Below are 16677 nucleotides of genomic sequence, written 5' to 3'. Positions count from 1 at the left end.
AGGCCATGTCTACTTGGTCCACCCCCCCTTTCAGCCCTCAACCCTCAACCCCCCCAACCCCAACCCCAACCCCAAACGACTACCGTCTTCGAACCCTACCGTCTCTTTCATGCGTTGTCAGTCCAGTCATAGCGTCCAGCGATTAGCTTCTTCTTCGTGGCAGATTCGTCTCATCTCTTCCTTTTCCATCCTTCATCCCAAGTACGTCGATGGTCGTTTGACTTCATCTTTTGTCACTCGCTTTTTGCTCAACCTGGATTTGTCCAATATCAATCATCGACCGTCCCCGATACAGTGACGCAGCGTGACGCCCGACGACCTGGTGTCGTTGAACTCTTGGCCAACATAGCCAGCTAGACTTCTGGTCTCCGGGGAAAATCGCCAACCAACTCAATCGCTCAAGAGGACCACCTCTACCCACACATCATTACCACGTCCTGCACCTACTCAGCTTTGGAATCGAAATACCAGGGAGGAGTGGAATCAAACGTCCTGGTCTCTTAGACGACGACCCGACATCCCCAGACCTTCTGGGGCGGCTTCCAACTGGACACAATCGCCCTCGTCTTCCTGTCGCATCACCAAGGACGCCCTGAACTCGACCACCTCGTCCCATTCAATCTGCAGGATTCCTGGATCTCTGCCTAATCTAATCAGTAATTGCCTTTGGGAGAGAAATCCGCCTGCTTCACATCGCGTATTGGACATTGTGGCCGTTGCTATGGGACGATAGCCTAGTACTAATCCACCTTTCAACCACCGGCATCATATCTCGGTGTACTAATATTATTTTCGACTTCTAATTCCCGCCGACTCTTCTCAGCCGGTTGAGAAGGGCTACAAGCACGGTATCTGGTGATTGCGTAAATTACGCAAGCCTTAACACCTTAACCCGCCACCCAACATCCAATCGACACCTCGTCTTCCACCCTTCGTCATGAATATCGCATCGATGCTCAACCTCTCAACGGGGCCAAGCCACCGTGAGCAGGTTTCAAAGGAGGAGACGTCGCCTTTGCCCCCTCGAGGAAGTTTTGCTGCGCCATCCTCGCTCCCAACGCCTTCCCCCGAGTGTATGCCCGCGAAGCAGGCGACCGGGACCACTGACAACCGAGTTCGTACGCCCTGGGACGCTGGAGGCTACTCTCTACCGCGAGACGCTGCTCCACAGTTCTCAAGGACAGCATTCACCTTCCGCCCAGCAGTTGAGCGCATGGATTCAGCGCCCACATACAGCGCGCCTGCACCTGGCGGCCACTCCAGGCATACGTCTATAGCATCTGTGGAGTCGACCATGGCTATGGTCGCTCCTAGTGTTCCTACTCCCTTCTCAAACCCCCGACCAGCTCGGTGAGTCCCAGCATAGCGTTGAATCGATGGAGATGACTAGGTCAGGACTGACTATCTTGATAGACGGATGCATTCCACATCAGATCTCCAGCAAGAAGCCTGGATGCGGAGAAGGTACGTCGTAGAAACGCCTGCCAAGGTGAAGACCTTGACACAGTCGTCTCGACTTGCTCAAGAAGACAGTGAAACTGACCTGAAAAGCTCCTATTGCGACCCTCGCCCTCCACCAGATTCAAGGAGGTCAGTACCCTCTTGCGTTTCCCGCTAGCCTAGTTTATCCCTTCAGGTGTGGTCGAATAAAGAAGCAGCGATCAAGACCCTTGTGTGCCTGCGAGGGAACATTGCTGACATTGATCAAGGTCGAGTCTTCTTTGGAACGAACATGGCGCTGGTCTACCTGCAGGGGTTGCAAGCTCCCCAAGGCACAGGGTTTCGGACAGCCGCGGCAGCTTTTCATCCTATTGTTCATCGACTTTCTCTGGCGGACACTCGCGCTTCTCGTCTATGTCAACAGTCAGCAGTCATAATGTTAGTTCTGTGGCTGCGGAGATGCCGATGTTGGAATCCAAGCTCGAGCAACTTCCGAAATTGACGCCAACTCCGGAGTACGTGGAGCGTCGAGAACCTTCACCGAGACTCCCACCTTTGCCGCAGCATGGCGCTGTCTCAACGTTCGTTGCCGGTTTCCCCCAAGGCAGTCCTCACGATTCTGCCCTAGAAGCGAGGGCCATTAAACGGAGACGATCCCGTTTGTCAGTAGATCAGAGGTATGTGACTGTTTTCTCTTCTTGTTATTGTCTTCTCAAACGGGGTCAAGTTGCGTTGGTGAAGATCTGCTGCCATTGAACGCCTAAGAGGGCACTGAACACCCCTAATTCACCTCTCCATTCGTTCCCCCTCCAAGCACTAGACGCTACAGCCTTCTACCGCTCCCCAAGTCACTCACTGCACATTTTCTCGAAACTCTCGTGCCGTCCAATGCCTTCAAACGAGTCTCCAGATGCCTGCCAAAGTTGTCAGAAGCTCCCGTGGAATCAGTGAATTGCCTACAGCATGCATATAGTTGGTCAGGTGCATCTTTTAGAGGGAGCCCTCGTCCACGATAGTGGCGGGTAGCGCTATGGGTGCCTGGATATATGGGCATCTGGCCTTGCATCACTGCCCATCTCGTCCCTTTGTCATTGATGAGGCACGGCGCCATTCCCCAGACATTTTTCCCTCTCCATCTCCCCAACGTCTTTAAAACCCCACGAGAGAAGACCTTGCACTCACAACGCTTTCGGGTGACTGTGGTTTACTTTTACACAACGCTCTTCGCCATCCCTTGTCAAACATTCAGCTCGGCTACAAAGAAGGCAACGTCGTGATCCTTACTAACTCTTGCGATTAAGTCACTCTGCACTCAGAAGCAGCGTTCTGCATCCCTTGGAACGCATCCACAAGCGCACCATCTCTGCACCGAACCCTCCTCAGATCTCGTCTTCGACCTTTGCTCACGCTCCTTCCTACTTGCCACCAATCACCCCTGAGAGCTTCGAACCAGTGCTATCGCAATCTCATCTCGCTATGCCTCGTGGACGCAGAAGTGCCAGCAGAGGGCGCCGAGCCAGCAGAGCCGATGTCTCACCTGCAGCCCATCCTGCCTCCCGACCTGTTGAGTCTATGGACGAGAACCTGGCTAGCACACAGGCATCTCCTGCTCCCCAGCCACAAGGTACGTGACTCGATTCTCTATGGTCTCACATATCTAACCATGGTCATGATAGTCCTCCCTCCTCCTACTCCTCCTTCGGCCGACTTCCAACCTCGCCTCCTCAACATCTGCGGCCGCTTCGGCCTTTCGGTTGAGACTCCCCTTCGCGGTGGTGATATCTGCATGCAGGTCGAAAACTGCAACACCGGATCTGTCCCTCGCAAGGTCATCTCCCACATCTTTGGACGCAACAAGGTTTGCACTCGTCGGATTCCTGAGCGAGCCTGGGTTTGCATGTGCCGCAAGCACTACCAGCGTATCCGCTATCGCAAGGGTCCCGAGTTCAGCATGACGCAGATCGACCTGGTCTACGAGCAGATCGCGCGAATGATCTTTTGGAGCCAGGGCCTTGAGACGAGCGGCGGAGTCAACGTTGAAGGCATCTTCATCCGGTCTTGGACCTTCTCGATTCGCAAGCGCGAGCTGCGACGACTTGTTGAGCAAAATGGACAGGATCCTCTCCCTCGATGGATCATCCAGAGCCTAGGAGAGGGCAAGACCCACGACGACATCCTTAACATTGTTGAGAGACTTCACTGCGACATTCAGCAAGGCATTCTCAGAGATGTTCCTCCCGTCGAGTTCCTCCCCGAAGTTGTTGACGCCTACACCCTTCGGTCCACCCAATCACCTTACGTTGCCGCGGGCGAGGGTTCTGACGATGTCGAGATGCAGGACATCTCTCGGGCAGGCCAGGGTGAGCAGCCAGGAGAGGATGAAGGGTCTCCCTTTTCCAAAGACACTTCCCCTCTTGAACCCGTCGAGGAGGAGCGGGGTGACTACGGGAGCCCTGGAGAGAGCCTGCATTCCCCTACTTCCTCAATTGTCTCTGATGGCACTGAACGTCTCCCATCTTCACTTGCTCACCATCAGCGCCAGCGGAGCGACTCGCAGGTCTATGCGCCTCACTCGCAGATGGCCCCCACACAGTCCGATGATCGACCCAACCATCATTCGGAACATGACAGTCAGAACCCAACACCTCCCTTCATGAACGAGCTCAATATTGATTATCATATACAGGCGTCAGTAATGTCGACAGCAGACGGCCCTCGGGGGCCTGTCTTTGAACCATACAACCTCTAGGGCCCATCTCCCGGTGCCCACCCATGTGCCTCGAATGAGCTGGCGCCAATTAACAGATACGCTTCGGAATCTCCGAACGGTCCGGCCCCGGTCCACTCTGTTCAAGCGGCGCCCCTGATGTTCGACTCTCGGGCGGAGATACCCCGGCTCGAACCCTCTCTTGGCCAGCATCAACTGAACTATGCGTTCAGCAATGTATTTTCTACTGTACAATCTTTGCCAAACCAGACGCGGCACCATGATTTCTTGACTCTCCTGCCCCCGCACGCCCCGACATCCTCATACGTCTTCGGCCCCACTCGACCGAACCGGTCTAAGGCGCCCGTCTCGGCCTCCATGGATGCTCATGAAGCTTCTTGGCAGGGGATCGAAGACAGTGCCGGCAGCCATCATACCCTGTTAGTTTCTGAGACATACCCAACCAACTTCCCGAATGGAAACGTCGCCGCATCCACTCCTTCGTCGACGGGCGTCGAACTACCTCCCCGAGGTTACAGCAGCCCTGACCCGAGCTCTCCCGCAGGGCCCGCAGCCCCCGAAATACTTGCTACAGGCGGCCAAGGGAACCCTACTGGTCTTGGCGTTGGTCAAGGCAACAGCCGGACGGACTTTTGAAAGAGGAACACGTGGGAGCTTCGGATAAATGACATGCGAGGTTGGGCCAACATGGAAGCAACTGAGTCAGAAGCTATGGTACCCACCAGACGTGAGGAGACGCATGGGACAAGCAACTTTCAGTTTTACTTGAACCTGGGACATCGGGTTACTGCCTGGTTCTTCCCGAGGTTGTGTTTTTGATCATCAGCATACGCAACACACGCAGCACTGTCTGATGTTGGGAGGGCTTGGCAATACGCCTATGCAAACATGGTTGCTCTCTTAGTCTCTTCCTCTGGGCTTTGCCCTTAAGGTTCCTAGAGGGGACGCATGATTCGTGTGCGATGCTTTTATACGGATTTTGTTGTCTTTACTTTATTTTTCTTTTTGCACTTTGGTCTGCTGCATTTTCGGGGCTCATACCACCACAGGCGTGGCGGTATCACGATTGATGGACGATGAAAATCATACGGTGGCCGGTTGTCTTAGGAGGTACGGAGTTGAGCAGGTCTCAAAAAAAAAAGAGGAATGGCTGGTTTGATTTCATGGCAGTAACGGCGGCGGAAACACAAGGTCCGGTTGGCATGGATTGCATTTAGTTCGGGGCCAAGAGCTCCCGGTACCCAGGTGGTCGATAGAAGTACACAATCAAATGTTTTGCACAGAACACATCCAGTGGCCTATTAGCGACGTCTCAGATCTCTTGTTTTAGAATCTTCAAGTTGATCGCATGTCCGTTAAGAAAATCAACGCTCCGCCTTCGCTAAGAGGAGACACCTTTTCTATACCATCATCACTCGCCTCTAAACATAATAGACCCCCCTTCCCAATCCTTCAACTCACCTACATTAGCTCTCCCGACCTCCAAAAATCCAAACCGGCTGTAGAACCTCTCCAGCCCGCGCAAGCCAACGAGCCAAGTCGCAACGCCCTCGTGGTCCGCCTTACGCAGGCCATCTCGAACAAGCAAGGCACCCACGCCGTGGCCCTGGACAGCCGGGTCAACGGCCACGGTGGCGAGGTACCAAGCGGCGCGACGGCGCGAGGAGTTCAGGATCTCGGGTTCGATTTTGGCGAAGACACGGTCGTAGATGCCGAGAGGGTACGGGTCAATGGACGAGATGGGGAAGAGGCGCGAATGAAGGGTGAGGATGGTGGAGATTACCGGGCGGAACCAGGCATCTGCAAGCAGCTTCAGTTAGGTTGAACGAAGTTGACGTTGGTTTGGTGTTGGAGTTGGCGTTGAAGTGCATGTTGAAGAGGAGGCGGATGGGGAGAGGACTTACACGGGGAGAGCCAGCGCTCGCGGAAAGGGAGTGACTCGGCGGGGCGGTGCCACCAGGTAAAGCCTACAGGTCGGCCCTTTTCTTGCCTTTGTCGAGATTTCTCGATTTCTCCCTTCTCCTCTGCATCATCATCGCCATCAATGCCGTCCTCGTCCTCGTCACATGCAAAGACCATGGTGAGAAAGTACCCCGAGGTCCAGTACCTAAGCCGAAAACGGCGAAGGATCCACGTATCAAAGGGGGCCCGGTTAACGCGGCGTCCAGGAAACATGTAGTCGAGAAGCGGCTCTTTGTCGAAGCCCTGGACGTACAGGTTCGAGACGGCTGGGATGTCGGAGAAAGTGCCCGGGCGGAGGCGGTAGGTTGGCGCCATGATAGTGGAGGTTGGCGTTGATGCTATGGCGGATGGCTAAGATGGTTATTTTCCGGCGGCTGAATTCGGGTTCTCTCTATTCAATCCCTGGGCTTCGGTAATATGTCGCAAAGCCAGAGTAGAGATGATTGTGAGGCTGTTTGGTTCAAACAAGTTTCTTCAAAACTAGAGGTCTCTCCGTCGGAGATATTCCGGACGAGGCCGTTCTGAGGGGCAGGTCGTGACTAGTTCCCCTCGTTTCGAATTAACGTCCAAAGGTCTCTGGATTGCTTTCTTGACAATGGAGAAGTCATAGCAACCGCAAAATACAAAGTTTATGAATTACAAAAGTCAATTGAAGTATTTCGAGTCATTGCTTATTGCTGCGTGATGACGACCTGCCCGAACAGGGAAAGACGCACGCCGGGTGACTCAAGCTCCCGACTCGAAGCGATAGTATTGCGGGGGCGGGCCTTTCTTGTGCCCGGGGACATTTTTAGGTTCCGGGACGCTTTAAGTTCGTGACCAGAGAGTCGGGAGACTATTCATGGCGAAGATATATCGTCGACATTGATGAGCTGCGCATTTAAGAGGCATACAGCGTATGTAAAAGAGTCACTCACATCTTGGAGGGATATATTTTACGGAGCAAGTCTATCGCCGGCATTTCTCCGTACGTTGGCGGCATTCTCCGGTATTCCCCGGCAAATTGGGGCTTGGACGGTGCGGAATCCGTCCATTCCCTGTTTCCCTGTTTCCCTGTTTCCTTGGGTCTACTCCATTTATTCCATCTACTCCATAGATGAGTGCCAAGTCGGTGAGTTTGCCGTGTTGCTCTGCAAGACTCGTATGGATGTCTCGGGCAAGTCAATGGCATGGACCTGCGCTGCATCAAGTGATCGGGACATACGGGGAGATAGTCGCCAGGGACGCTGATCCTTGGCCGCAACCGGGTGGTTTGGCGCTTCATGCTGGCTAATTAGTCCAGACTCTGTCGAGTCAGGCTGGGCCTGCTCAGTTTAGCGGTACCAGTCACGCACTGTCTGCCCAGGTTGGAAACCCTTGGCGCCTTGATGCGCATGGCTAGAGATATTTCCCGCTTGGTGCCCTAATTACTTGATTTGATTGTGCTGCGGGCGTGGTTGCTACTGTGCCTGCTGCGTAATGGGTCATGGCATCATGTGTAATCTGCCCATGAGGCGAGTCGAGGTCGCTCCAGCTGGGTTCTAGGCCCGATTTCCCCATAGCGAACGCATGGCAATTTACCAAGCCCATGTATTAGTCGGAGATGACAAACTCTCCTGGATATCGTGTCGTCATGGCCAGGGGTGGTGCTCGGCTCCGAACTGCCCAACGGTCCGGCCGAAGCGGTTTTCGATGCACCGTATCGTATCGGCATGGCGAACCTCTCCCGTATGTAGGCCGCGGGCCTAGATAGCGACGCTGCGGGGGAGGTTGCGAGGGTGCCAGGGGGAGACGGGCCTAGATCCGCGGACAGTGAATCCGGAGAGGCACCGGATTGGCACCGGATTGGGAGAACGGGTGTGTGTTGACTTTTTGAGTTGGGCGGGTTATTTATATCTTTGGGGATGACTACGGTACGATGATGTATGGATGTGTTTGTGTACGGTAGCGGTCGACTGCTGCAGGCTGCAGGCTGCAGGTTGCAGGTTGCAAACCCCTGGCACTTTGTACGTACCGGTACGGAGTAGTAGTCGTAGGTATGAGTGGTGGTGGATGAGGGTCTCATTGGACCGTGATGGCAGCGCGAGACCGAGAGACGGGGGTGGAAAGCCGTCAGCCGCGCCGATAGAGAAGCCGTGGTACGGGGTAAGTTACTGCGTACGTAAGGAGTTTCCATTCCATCCCATCCCATCCCATCCCATCCCATCTCATCTCATCTCAAACGGCTGTTTCTGCCGTGTCAGCTTGGGAGCGTGGCAGGTCCCGTCGGCCGGAGTGCCGGGAACCAGTGCAGTGGCCAACGTCAGCTCGGGAAGAGCGAGGCTAAAATGCAGCGCTGGGCTGGTTGTGGTTGGGATCAAGGCGGTTTGGTGGTGTGCTTGTGTGTGTGTGGCATGGATGTTGGAGATGCGACATGGGTTCGGAGTGGTGCCGCAATTATTTAGTGCGCTGTGCTGCAGAGGCATGCACTATGTATGTAGGCGTGCTGTCGGCGTGCTGTGGGTGCGCTGAAGGTGCCTCTCCGGGTGGCCCCCAATTGTGCCAAAAAATGCCCCAATGGTGCCAAAAATGGCCGGTCCTGGAGGCCATGTAACCCCGGCACGCACGCATGCATGCCCTGTCCACCCGTCCGGGATGGATTTGTCGACGAGGATTAAAGGTTCTGACATGGTCTAGAACGGACTGTGGATGAGGTTGTGGATGGGCTTTGTGGATGGACTTTGTGGATGGTCGGTCTTGTGGCTTGTGTGGATGGATGGATGGGCCTTGGGAAGAAACAGGCGAGATGGAGAATTAATGTGAAGCAAATGGAAACACTGCCACTGAATCCCTCCTTTGATTGTACTGTACGTAGTAAGGCTCTCGTCAGCCTAGTGTAATAGTGTAAGTCAGTTTGGTGTCTCACCACCAAGAGGCGTCCCGTGGACGCTTAGGAATCATCCATCATCAACCCCCATCCCCCTCCCACCGGCATCTCCGAATCTCGATTACCCACCCACTCACACTGGCAACTCACAGTGGCACACACAGTGGCACACAACGGCACAGAGTAACAGACTAACAGACTAAACAGACGCAGACTGACACACTCGCTCTGTCTACTTCGGTACTGTTTCCCAGCCTCCTCCGGCCTGTCTAACTCCGGAAACAAGCAAGCCCCCCCCCCCAACAACAAAGCGCCGGCCCCTCCCCCTACATCCAACAGGGAAAAAAGATACGCGGCATCTTCCGTCAGACCTCTTCCATGTGCAGATCTAGCGCCATGTCCCATCACGACCCAACCCATGTCCCACACCACAGATGTTCGCCCGCAAGCCCTCCGGCGCCTCACTGGGCTGGGGGGGAGGGAGGGGCGGGCCACTTGGCCGCACTTGGCTGCGAGAGGAGCGGCACTTTTCTGATCGGTGGAGAGCAACACCCGGCACGAGGGGAACAAGGGGCAAACGCGCAACAAAGGACGAGGGATTGCTCCAAGGAGGGTAAGGCCAGGACGACCAGCGTCGACAAGGGGCGATCAGGGCGCCAGGCTGAGGCTAAAGCAAGTCTCAACGGCCCTGGATGGAGCCAACCTTATTCGGGCATCACGGCGGCGTTTCTTGCCTCGTTCCAAGGGCCTCGTCCCAAGGACCGCAAGCCCGGCCCTCGTCTCGTGCCGGCGGTAGGTATCCAATTGTGCCAGTGCCAGTGCCAGTGGTGACGGCGTTGACGGCGGTGCGAATCGTGCGAATCCGTCTCCCCCAGTTGGAAACTCGAGATGCCATCATGCCATCCAATTGTTCACCGCAGCTGCATGCAGAAACCCCCCCCCCGGCGGGCAAACCTTCGGCATATCAATTCGCCTATAGCGCCTTATAAAAATAGCCACATTCAGCAGCAGCAGCACATCCAAATACCTCCTAGACATGTCTCACGACGGGTCCGCTAGCAGCCAGCCCTCTGTCAAAAAAAGCCCGTCGAGATGGGGGATGGAAGCCAAAAAAGCTGCTGTCAGCGCCAGCCCAGTAGGTACCTACCTACTGTACCAGCCCAGTGCCAGTACCAACCCAGTGAGTGAGTGCGCCATCCCCACCCCAGCTCCAGCGCGGGTCCCTTTGCCCCTCCCCCCTGGCTGGTCCCAAATATGGCCCCAAAATGACGGCCCCAAAATGATGGCCCCAAGAGATGGTCCCAAATACCCATGGATGGTTCCAAATAATACGGGGATCCATGCATCATCAGACAAGGCGCACGCAACCTTCGTCTAGGGTACATTTTCCTGTCCTGGGGCCGGCCTGGGCCTCGCATTGGCAATGATGCCTCGTCATCGCCTCGCCTTGCTTCCTTTTTCCCCCCTCCTTCAGGCTTCCTCCCCCTCCCGCAATTCTTGCCTCTGACCGCATTCTGGACTCCGTAAGTTACCTCGTACTGTACGGCACTATGGCCGTGACCCTTCTCTCCCTGTCGCTGCCAATCCTTCCCCGTCCTTCCCTGTCTCTTCCATTCCAAATTCGCCCTCCGCTCTCGTAATGCTTAACAGCATCTCTATCTCCCTGGCCGTCAGCAGCTGACTAACAGCTTAGACGCCCATCTCTGGACGTCTGGGCATCACCAAACCTCCAGCTCCAGAGCAGATGGACTTCGTCTCGACGTCTTCGGTCCGCCCCCAAATACCCCCGGCTCTGCCCCAGCCTTGCTTTGGTTCCGTCTCTCTGACACTTGATCTGATATCAATCATCGTCTGTGTCTATTCGACTGTTACCTTCTACCTGTCTATCATCGCCGTTATTTACCCGTGCCTAGCTCCCGCCTCTAGTCATCCTCCTCAACCTTTGGGGGCTTTCTGTTGCAAAAGGGTGCCATTCATCCATCTGACTGAGACAAACCACACAAGAGAGAAACAAGAGCCGTCTTCTAGGGCAGACACACCTAAACGAGAAAGCAAAATCAAAATAAGATCATATGAAAAAAAGAAAGAACGCCATGGTCCGGTCTGTATCATCATCGCGGGGCTCCGAATCCCCCATGGACACAGAACGCGCCCACCGGGCATGCGAGAAGTGCACTCGCACCAAGAAGAAGTGCGACAAAGCTCTCCCGGCCTGCTCACGCTGTACCAGGTACGCCACGACGTTGTTGGGGGTTGATTCCTCGCCCCCAACGACAAAACCCGAGATACCCCGTGTCGTGTACTGACCTACCCTCTCCCCTAGACTCACCACCACCTGCTGCTATGACTTCATCTACACGGCTCCGGCCACCGCCGTCGTGGACCCGGGCTACATGCTCGGCTCCAAGCCCGCGGACCACCTCGCCGGCGCGGGCACCATCCTCGACCCGGCCTTTGACATCTCCAGCGAGACCATCATGACGCTACTCTCGTCCCGCAACATCAACTGGCGGGAGGCCGCCGAACGCTACTTCGAGACCATGAACCCCTGGCTCACCATCGTCCACCCGGAGCTCTTCGCCCTCCGTGTCGACAACATGGACTCCGGGCCCAGCTCCGCCGCGGCCGGGTCGTCCGTGCCTCGCGACCCCGTTGTGGCCCTCCTCGTCGTCTGCATGCAGCTCGCTACCCAGTACGACGACGAGGCCGTGGCCGCCGAGGACCCCCGCATCTTCGAGGACAGAGACATGATCGATCTGCCCGCCTATCGGGCCGCCAAGCGCATCCTCGGCATCCTGCGTGGTCTGTCTGCCCCGAGCATCGAGCTCGTCCAGTGTACCATCCTCCTCGCCCTCTTTGAGTTTGGCCACGGCGACGTCATGCGGGCCTACGTGACCATCGGTGACGCCAACACCATGGCCCTCGCCATGGGTATCCGCCCTGGCAAGTACGTCGACGCCGAGAAGGACGCCCCCGTGGCCTACGACGACGAGGAGCGCCGCTGCGTCTACTGGAGCATGCTCGTCCTCGACCGCCTGGTCCACGTCGACTGTAGCCTCATCCACATGCCGCTGCAAGTCCCCGCCCCAGCCGCCGACGACCTGCTCCCTACGACACACATCGGGTGGACGAACCATCTGCAGAACCGGATGATCCAGCGAAATCCTGCGAGCGTGGCGGCCTCGGTGCCCGTTGGGCCATTCCAGCGAAATTGCCAGTGTGCCATGCTCTACACCAAGGCCCTGTCTCCGAGCCCGGAATCTGGAGCTCCAGATGCCATGGTTGCCAACTTTGTCGAGCTCGACATTGCTATCCGTTCCTTGGTCGAGGCCATGATTCTACAAGCCTCCCGCTGGGGCGACTTTTTCGAGTGCTTTGCAACTTGCACTTGGTACGTTGATTACCCCCCTCTCCCCTTTGACAACCTCCGCAATACAAAATGATCAAACACTCTTGAACTCGGACACCTTCTAACTGAACACGTTGTTTGCAGCCTCCTTCTCTTCCTCTACTGTCGCCAACTCCGCACCGTCGACTCCACAACCATCCACCACGCCACCACTGACGTGAGGGCCCTCAAGGCCATTGCCGGCCTCAACTTCACCATCCGCATCATCGCCGACACCACCACCGACCTCAACGACCAGCTCGCCCGCCGCCCGCACCTCCTCGCATCCTGCTCCCCGCTGACCCCGTACTCCGCCTACCACTGCCTCATGGTCCTCAGCAACTTCGAGCACGTCATCCCCGACGCCGACGCCCGCTTCCACGCAATCTTCAGCTCTCTTCACTTCTTTGCAAAGCGCTGGAACGTCGCCGGTGAGTACACACTACCTCCAAGCTTCAAGATTGGCTGAACTAACATGTACATCTAGGGCAACTGGTTCTCAAGGTCGAGTCCTTCCTAGCAGCTCCCGAAAGCGTCCAGTGGTGTTTTATGAAAGAGTGAGTAAATGGAAGCACGAGGCACGAGCCATCAGATACGAGATACGAAGACATGAGACATGATATATGAGCACGCAAACCTCGCTGGTATTGTACCGCATGGGTAAAGCTACGTCTCCAACACGACCAAATCGCTCGACTATCCTCCGCACCCTTCTACAGCGAGGTCCCACCCCACGTCTAAACGTCACCATCATCCTCGTATTACAAAAGAAAGGCGCCCCAACCTTGGTCCTGCCCATAGGACACACAAGCCTGGATATCGCTCGGCACCATGACCCTCCAAAAAATAAACAATAAAAACTTTGACCCGTGGTATGCGCTCAACGCCAAATCCCAAAGTCAACCATATAACAACCGGAAAATCATCAAGCCAGTTTCTTGGCCTGGGGGGATCAAACTCCAGATAACAGATAATCCTCAAATAGTATGGGCGGGTCCATCACGGGGCGTTCCCCACAACAAGGATCAACAGCATGCCGTTGAGAAGACATGATGCGACAAAGGAGCCCCAGACCATGAGCTTATAGGTGAGCGGGAGCGGATCTCGCCGGTACATAGTCATGCCCAGCGCACTACACGCGGAAAATAAGCTGGCGACGACGCCGACCGTGACGCCCGCATCCACCTCGGCTCGCAGCTTGTGTTTTCCGGTGAAGATTAGGATACCAGCAACGGCAAGGAGAATAAAGGATGTCATGAAACAGCCAATTGTGCCCCAAAAAAATACGTCTTCCCGATAACGGATAGTAGCCTGTTGGTTGAGGCTAGGGAGGGCATAGTGAGTGGCATAACCAGTTGTAGGGAACCCGTCCGAGCTAGCATAGCCTCCCTCTTCGTCAGATTCGCTGTTGAAGGTGGCGGCGGAGTACCCGCGAGGCAAGTGGTTGGCAGTTAGAAGGGGCCGCTCTTCAGCAGAGCGATCCAGTCTGAGCCAACCTCTTGCTTTTTCGTAGGGAACCTTTAAGATACCCTGTAAATAGTCGAACCCTGGGAAGTTCATGCTTTCTTCCGGGTTAATATAAATAGCATATCCTTCATCCGTACCGCATTCGCTCCCGTTGTCGTACTCGTTCCAATACTTGATTTGAGAGGGTATTTGCGGAGGTGGCAGGGCTTCGAATTGGGGTTGGGGTCGACATGATGAACCGCGGTCAGAAATCGTCGAGAAGTTGCAAGACTGCGACAACACCCGTTCGGGTAAAGACTGCGGTACTGATTCCGGGGAGCTGGGTTCACTCAAGACTGGGGCGGAAGCGCGAAGCGTGCAAGTGATCTCGTCGTAGCGGTCCTGGAGAGGTGAGAAGTCGCGTCGGGTAAAACTCTTAGGATCCGAGAGGACGTTGTCATTGAAGCGGCCGGTCAAGGATGTCGAGCCAGTCCATTTCTGCGATTGGAGTTAGAACCGGCTACAAGACTCGAGGACAAAATCGATTGATGTAGGAGACACGTACCTTGTACTTCTTGAGAATCTTGCGGAAGGCGACAACTTGGGCGTTGGTGAAACGTGAGAGAGCCTGGATATCGCCACCACATCGGACCAACTCCCGCTCATACTTGGCGAACCTTCTCTGATACTTGATGGCATCATCCGTCGTCATCTCTTCCAGCGGCTTGCGAATCCATCGGTAAATGCTCTTGGCGAGGTGTTCTAGGGCGGCTTATCAGTGCCAAGTTTGGGTGATTGGGTGCGTGTGAGACATGGCGTCGGGCACGAGGCCTCGGGAAGGGACGTACCTAATCGCCGCGAGATTTCGTCGGCTTTGCTGGAGACGAAAAGATGAAGGCGCTCGTGCTGGTGGACGAGCTCCATATATAGTCCGTCCTCAAACCTGGTCAAGGCCTCGTCGCGGTGGCCGGGAATGGCCATAGCAACCGCCTGGTGGCGAGTGGTGTGGACCTTGATTTCATGTTTGAGAGAGTTGTAGTCGAGGTTGTCTGCAGAATCGATCCGTCAGTAAAGGCAAAAGGCAAATGGGTGGTTGGGGCAATTGGGAATGGTGACGTACGGAGACTCCATTCCGGGACGGACTCTCGCTCGAGTTGCTCGCCGAATTTCATGGTGGGGGATTAATATGGCGACTGGCAAGGGTCAATTGCCAAAGAATGCGTGGTTTCTGGCCGAAGGAGCAAGTTTTCAGCTTCTAAAATCTCCCTCGAGCTCCTCGCAATCCTCCCGTCGGGCGGAGGACAAACGGGAAGGACGGCGAGGCGGATGGAGGGTTGAGGGAGAGCTTGCGGCGGCACGAGCGGGCGACGAGACGCTTCCGAGGAAGCAGGAGGTCTGCAGATCCAGTCCGAGAGGTAAGGGACCAGCTGGGTAATAAGGTGTGTGAGCTTGAGACAATCGTAGCAAGAGGCAGCCGCGGCGAAGAAGCACGGAGCAGTGCGATAGCGGTGCGACGAGTTGCCAGGGGGGGTGGGATGACGTACTGAGACACCAAGGCGCAGCAATGAGCGACGGGAGCACGCAGACGGCAACACGCAGCACGGCAGACGGCAGACGGCAGATGACAGGCCAGTGACAGCACTCCGGGAGGCCCAGAATCGGGAATCAATCACGCGTCACTCGGAGCGACTGGAGGCGCTCGATGCAAGCTGCAGCAGTGGTGGCACAGCTGCGGAATTGACGTAGTGACGCAGTGTGGGGATTGAGATTGGAATTGACGACGGAGACGACGGAGACGACGGGGACGGGGACAGACGGGGACGGGGACGGGCGGAAACGACGGGCGGCGGCGGTGGCGGCAGCCAGATGGATCACCAAGAGTCGAGAATTGAAGTTGTCTCGGGAGAATTACCGTCGAGATTATCAGATCGCACACGGGTACGGACAGTGAACCCACGGGATCCCAAGCAGCGAGGCCTAGATTGAGGTTTGCAGATCGGGGGCGGACATGTGGGAGAAGCGAAACAGGGCAGTCTAAGTATTATTATACTATGTATCATCATCCGTCCATCCATCCATCCACAAGCACGCACCCAGCACGCCCCTAGCACGCACGCTCCCAAGGTCCCAAGCACCCAAGCATCCACTCATTTTCACTATCTCGACCCAATTGAACCAATTAGGCTCGCCTGCCACAGGGGCATTTGGTTGGCCGATGGATGGGCTAGTGGCAGTGGAGGGTGCCCCGCCAGATGCGTTTGGGGGGGGGACCCTTGCACCTTGCACCACACATCTCGGGTCGTGCATATTTTCAGCAGCTCGAGTCTCTAAACTCGGCCAACTAATCGTGGGCCCGGGGTGCACCAAGAAAATGTACCCAGAAAATGCATCCAACAAACTCGCCGTATCGTCGCCGCCCGCCGCCGCCGCCGCCGCCGCCCCTCACCCCCAAGCCCCATTGGCAATCGCCAATCCCTCGTCCTTGCATGCCGGATAGGACCCTGTGCAGCTCATCACTGAGGAACCCTCCGGGGCCCGGACCACAACCGCTGGGACACCCTGGACGCCCTGGAGCCCATGCAGGCCCTTGCAGCTTTTGCCCTTGCTCGCTCTCGCTGTTCCGCAGCTGGAACGCCGGAACAAGAGCCCGTCTAACTGCCAGCCCAGTGCCCCAGTCCAGGCCGCCAGTCCAGCGCTAGCCAAAGCTTTCCAGCTCGCCCTTCGTCCAAGCTCTCAGTTAAGCTTTTTGGACCAATCTTGAGGCTTCGATCCCAACCCCAAACAGGTAATGTACCTCACACTTGGCCAGCCAGCAGGGGAGGGCACGCGGTGGCGGGCAGAAAGAAGCGTCTCGAAACCGGCGGAGTC

At 56.0% G+C, this 16677-nt stretch overlaps 5 protein-coding genes across 5 annotated transcripts; 2 read left to right on the top strand and 3 right to left on the bottom strand.

Annotated features, from left to right (window-relative positions):
• Window positions 1–937: 937 nt before the first annotated feature.
• Window positions 938–4189, top strand: BGZ61DRAFT_351338 (uncharacterized protein; the record flags this gene model as incomplete). Its single annotated transcript, XM_046240324.1, has 4 exons — window positions 938–1350; window positions 1791–2117; window positions 2742–3064; window positions 3117–4189. The coding sequence occupies 4 exons, from the start codon at window positions 938–940 to the stop codon at window positions 4187–4189; spliced, it is 2136 nt and encodes a 711-aa protein (XP_046104805.1).
• A 1390-nt stretch (window positions 4190–5579) lies between these two features.
• BGZ61DRAFT_532247 (acyl-CoA N-acyltransferase) lies at window positions 5580–6445 on the bottom strand (the record flags this gene model as incomplete). The annotated part of the gene is made up of 2 exons (XM_046253841.1): window positions 5580–5968; window positions 6073–6445. The coding sequence occupies 2 exons, from the start codon at window positions 6443–6445 to the stop codon at window positions 5580–5582; spliced, it is 762 nt and encodes a 253-aa protein (XP_046104804.1).
• A 1035-nt stretch (window positions 6446–7480) lies between these two features.
• Window positions 7481–8446, bottom strand: BGZ61DRAFT_237077 (uncharacterized protein). Its single transcript, XM_046238293.1, has one exon. It carries the CDS (start codon window positions 8313–8315, stop codon window positions 7602–7604), a length of 714 nt encoding a protein of 237 aa, XP_046104803.1. The 5' UTR covers window positions 8316–8446; the 3' UTR covers window positions 7481–7601.
• A 2664-nt stretch (window positions 8447–11110) lies between these two features.
• On the top strand, window positions 11111–12924 carry BGZ61DRAFT_532246 (uncharacterized protein; the record flags this gene model as incomplete). Its single annotated transcript, XM_046253840.1, has 4 exons — window positions 11111–11205; window positions 11299–12366; window positions 12469–12794; window positions 12851–12924. The coding sequence occupies 4 exons, from the start codon at window positions 11111–11113 to the stop codon at window positions 12922–12924; spliced, it is 1563 nt and encodes a 520-aa protein (XP_046104802.1).
• A 438-nt stretch (window positions 12925–13362) lies between these two features.
• BGZ61DRAFT_477744 (uncharacterized protein) lies at window positions 13363–14981 on the bottom strand (the record flags this gene model as incomplete). Its single annotated transcript, XM_046248938.1, has 4 exons — window positions 13363–14307; window positions 14375–14571; window positions 14658–14858; window positions 14930–14981. 4 exons carry the CDS (start codon window positions 14979–14981, stop codon window positions 13363–13365), a joined length of 1395 nt encoding a protein of 464 aa, XP_046104801.1.
• Between the last annotated feature and the right edge of the window lie 1696 nt (window positions 14982–16677).

The sequence above is a fragment of the Ilyonectria robusta genome (assembly GCF_021365365.1).
Source record: "Ilyonectria robusta strain PMI_751 chromosome Unknown BGZ61scaffold_9, whole genome shotgun sequence".
NCBI lineage: Eukaryota > Fungi > Ascomycota > Sordariomycetes > Hypocreales > Nectriaceae > Ilyonectria > Ilyonectria robusta.
Note: the sequence above shows the minus strand (reverse complement) of the source record. Positions and strands in the feature narration are given on the sequence as shown.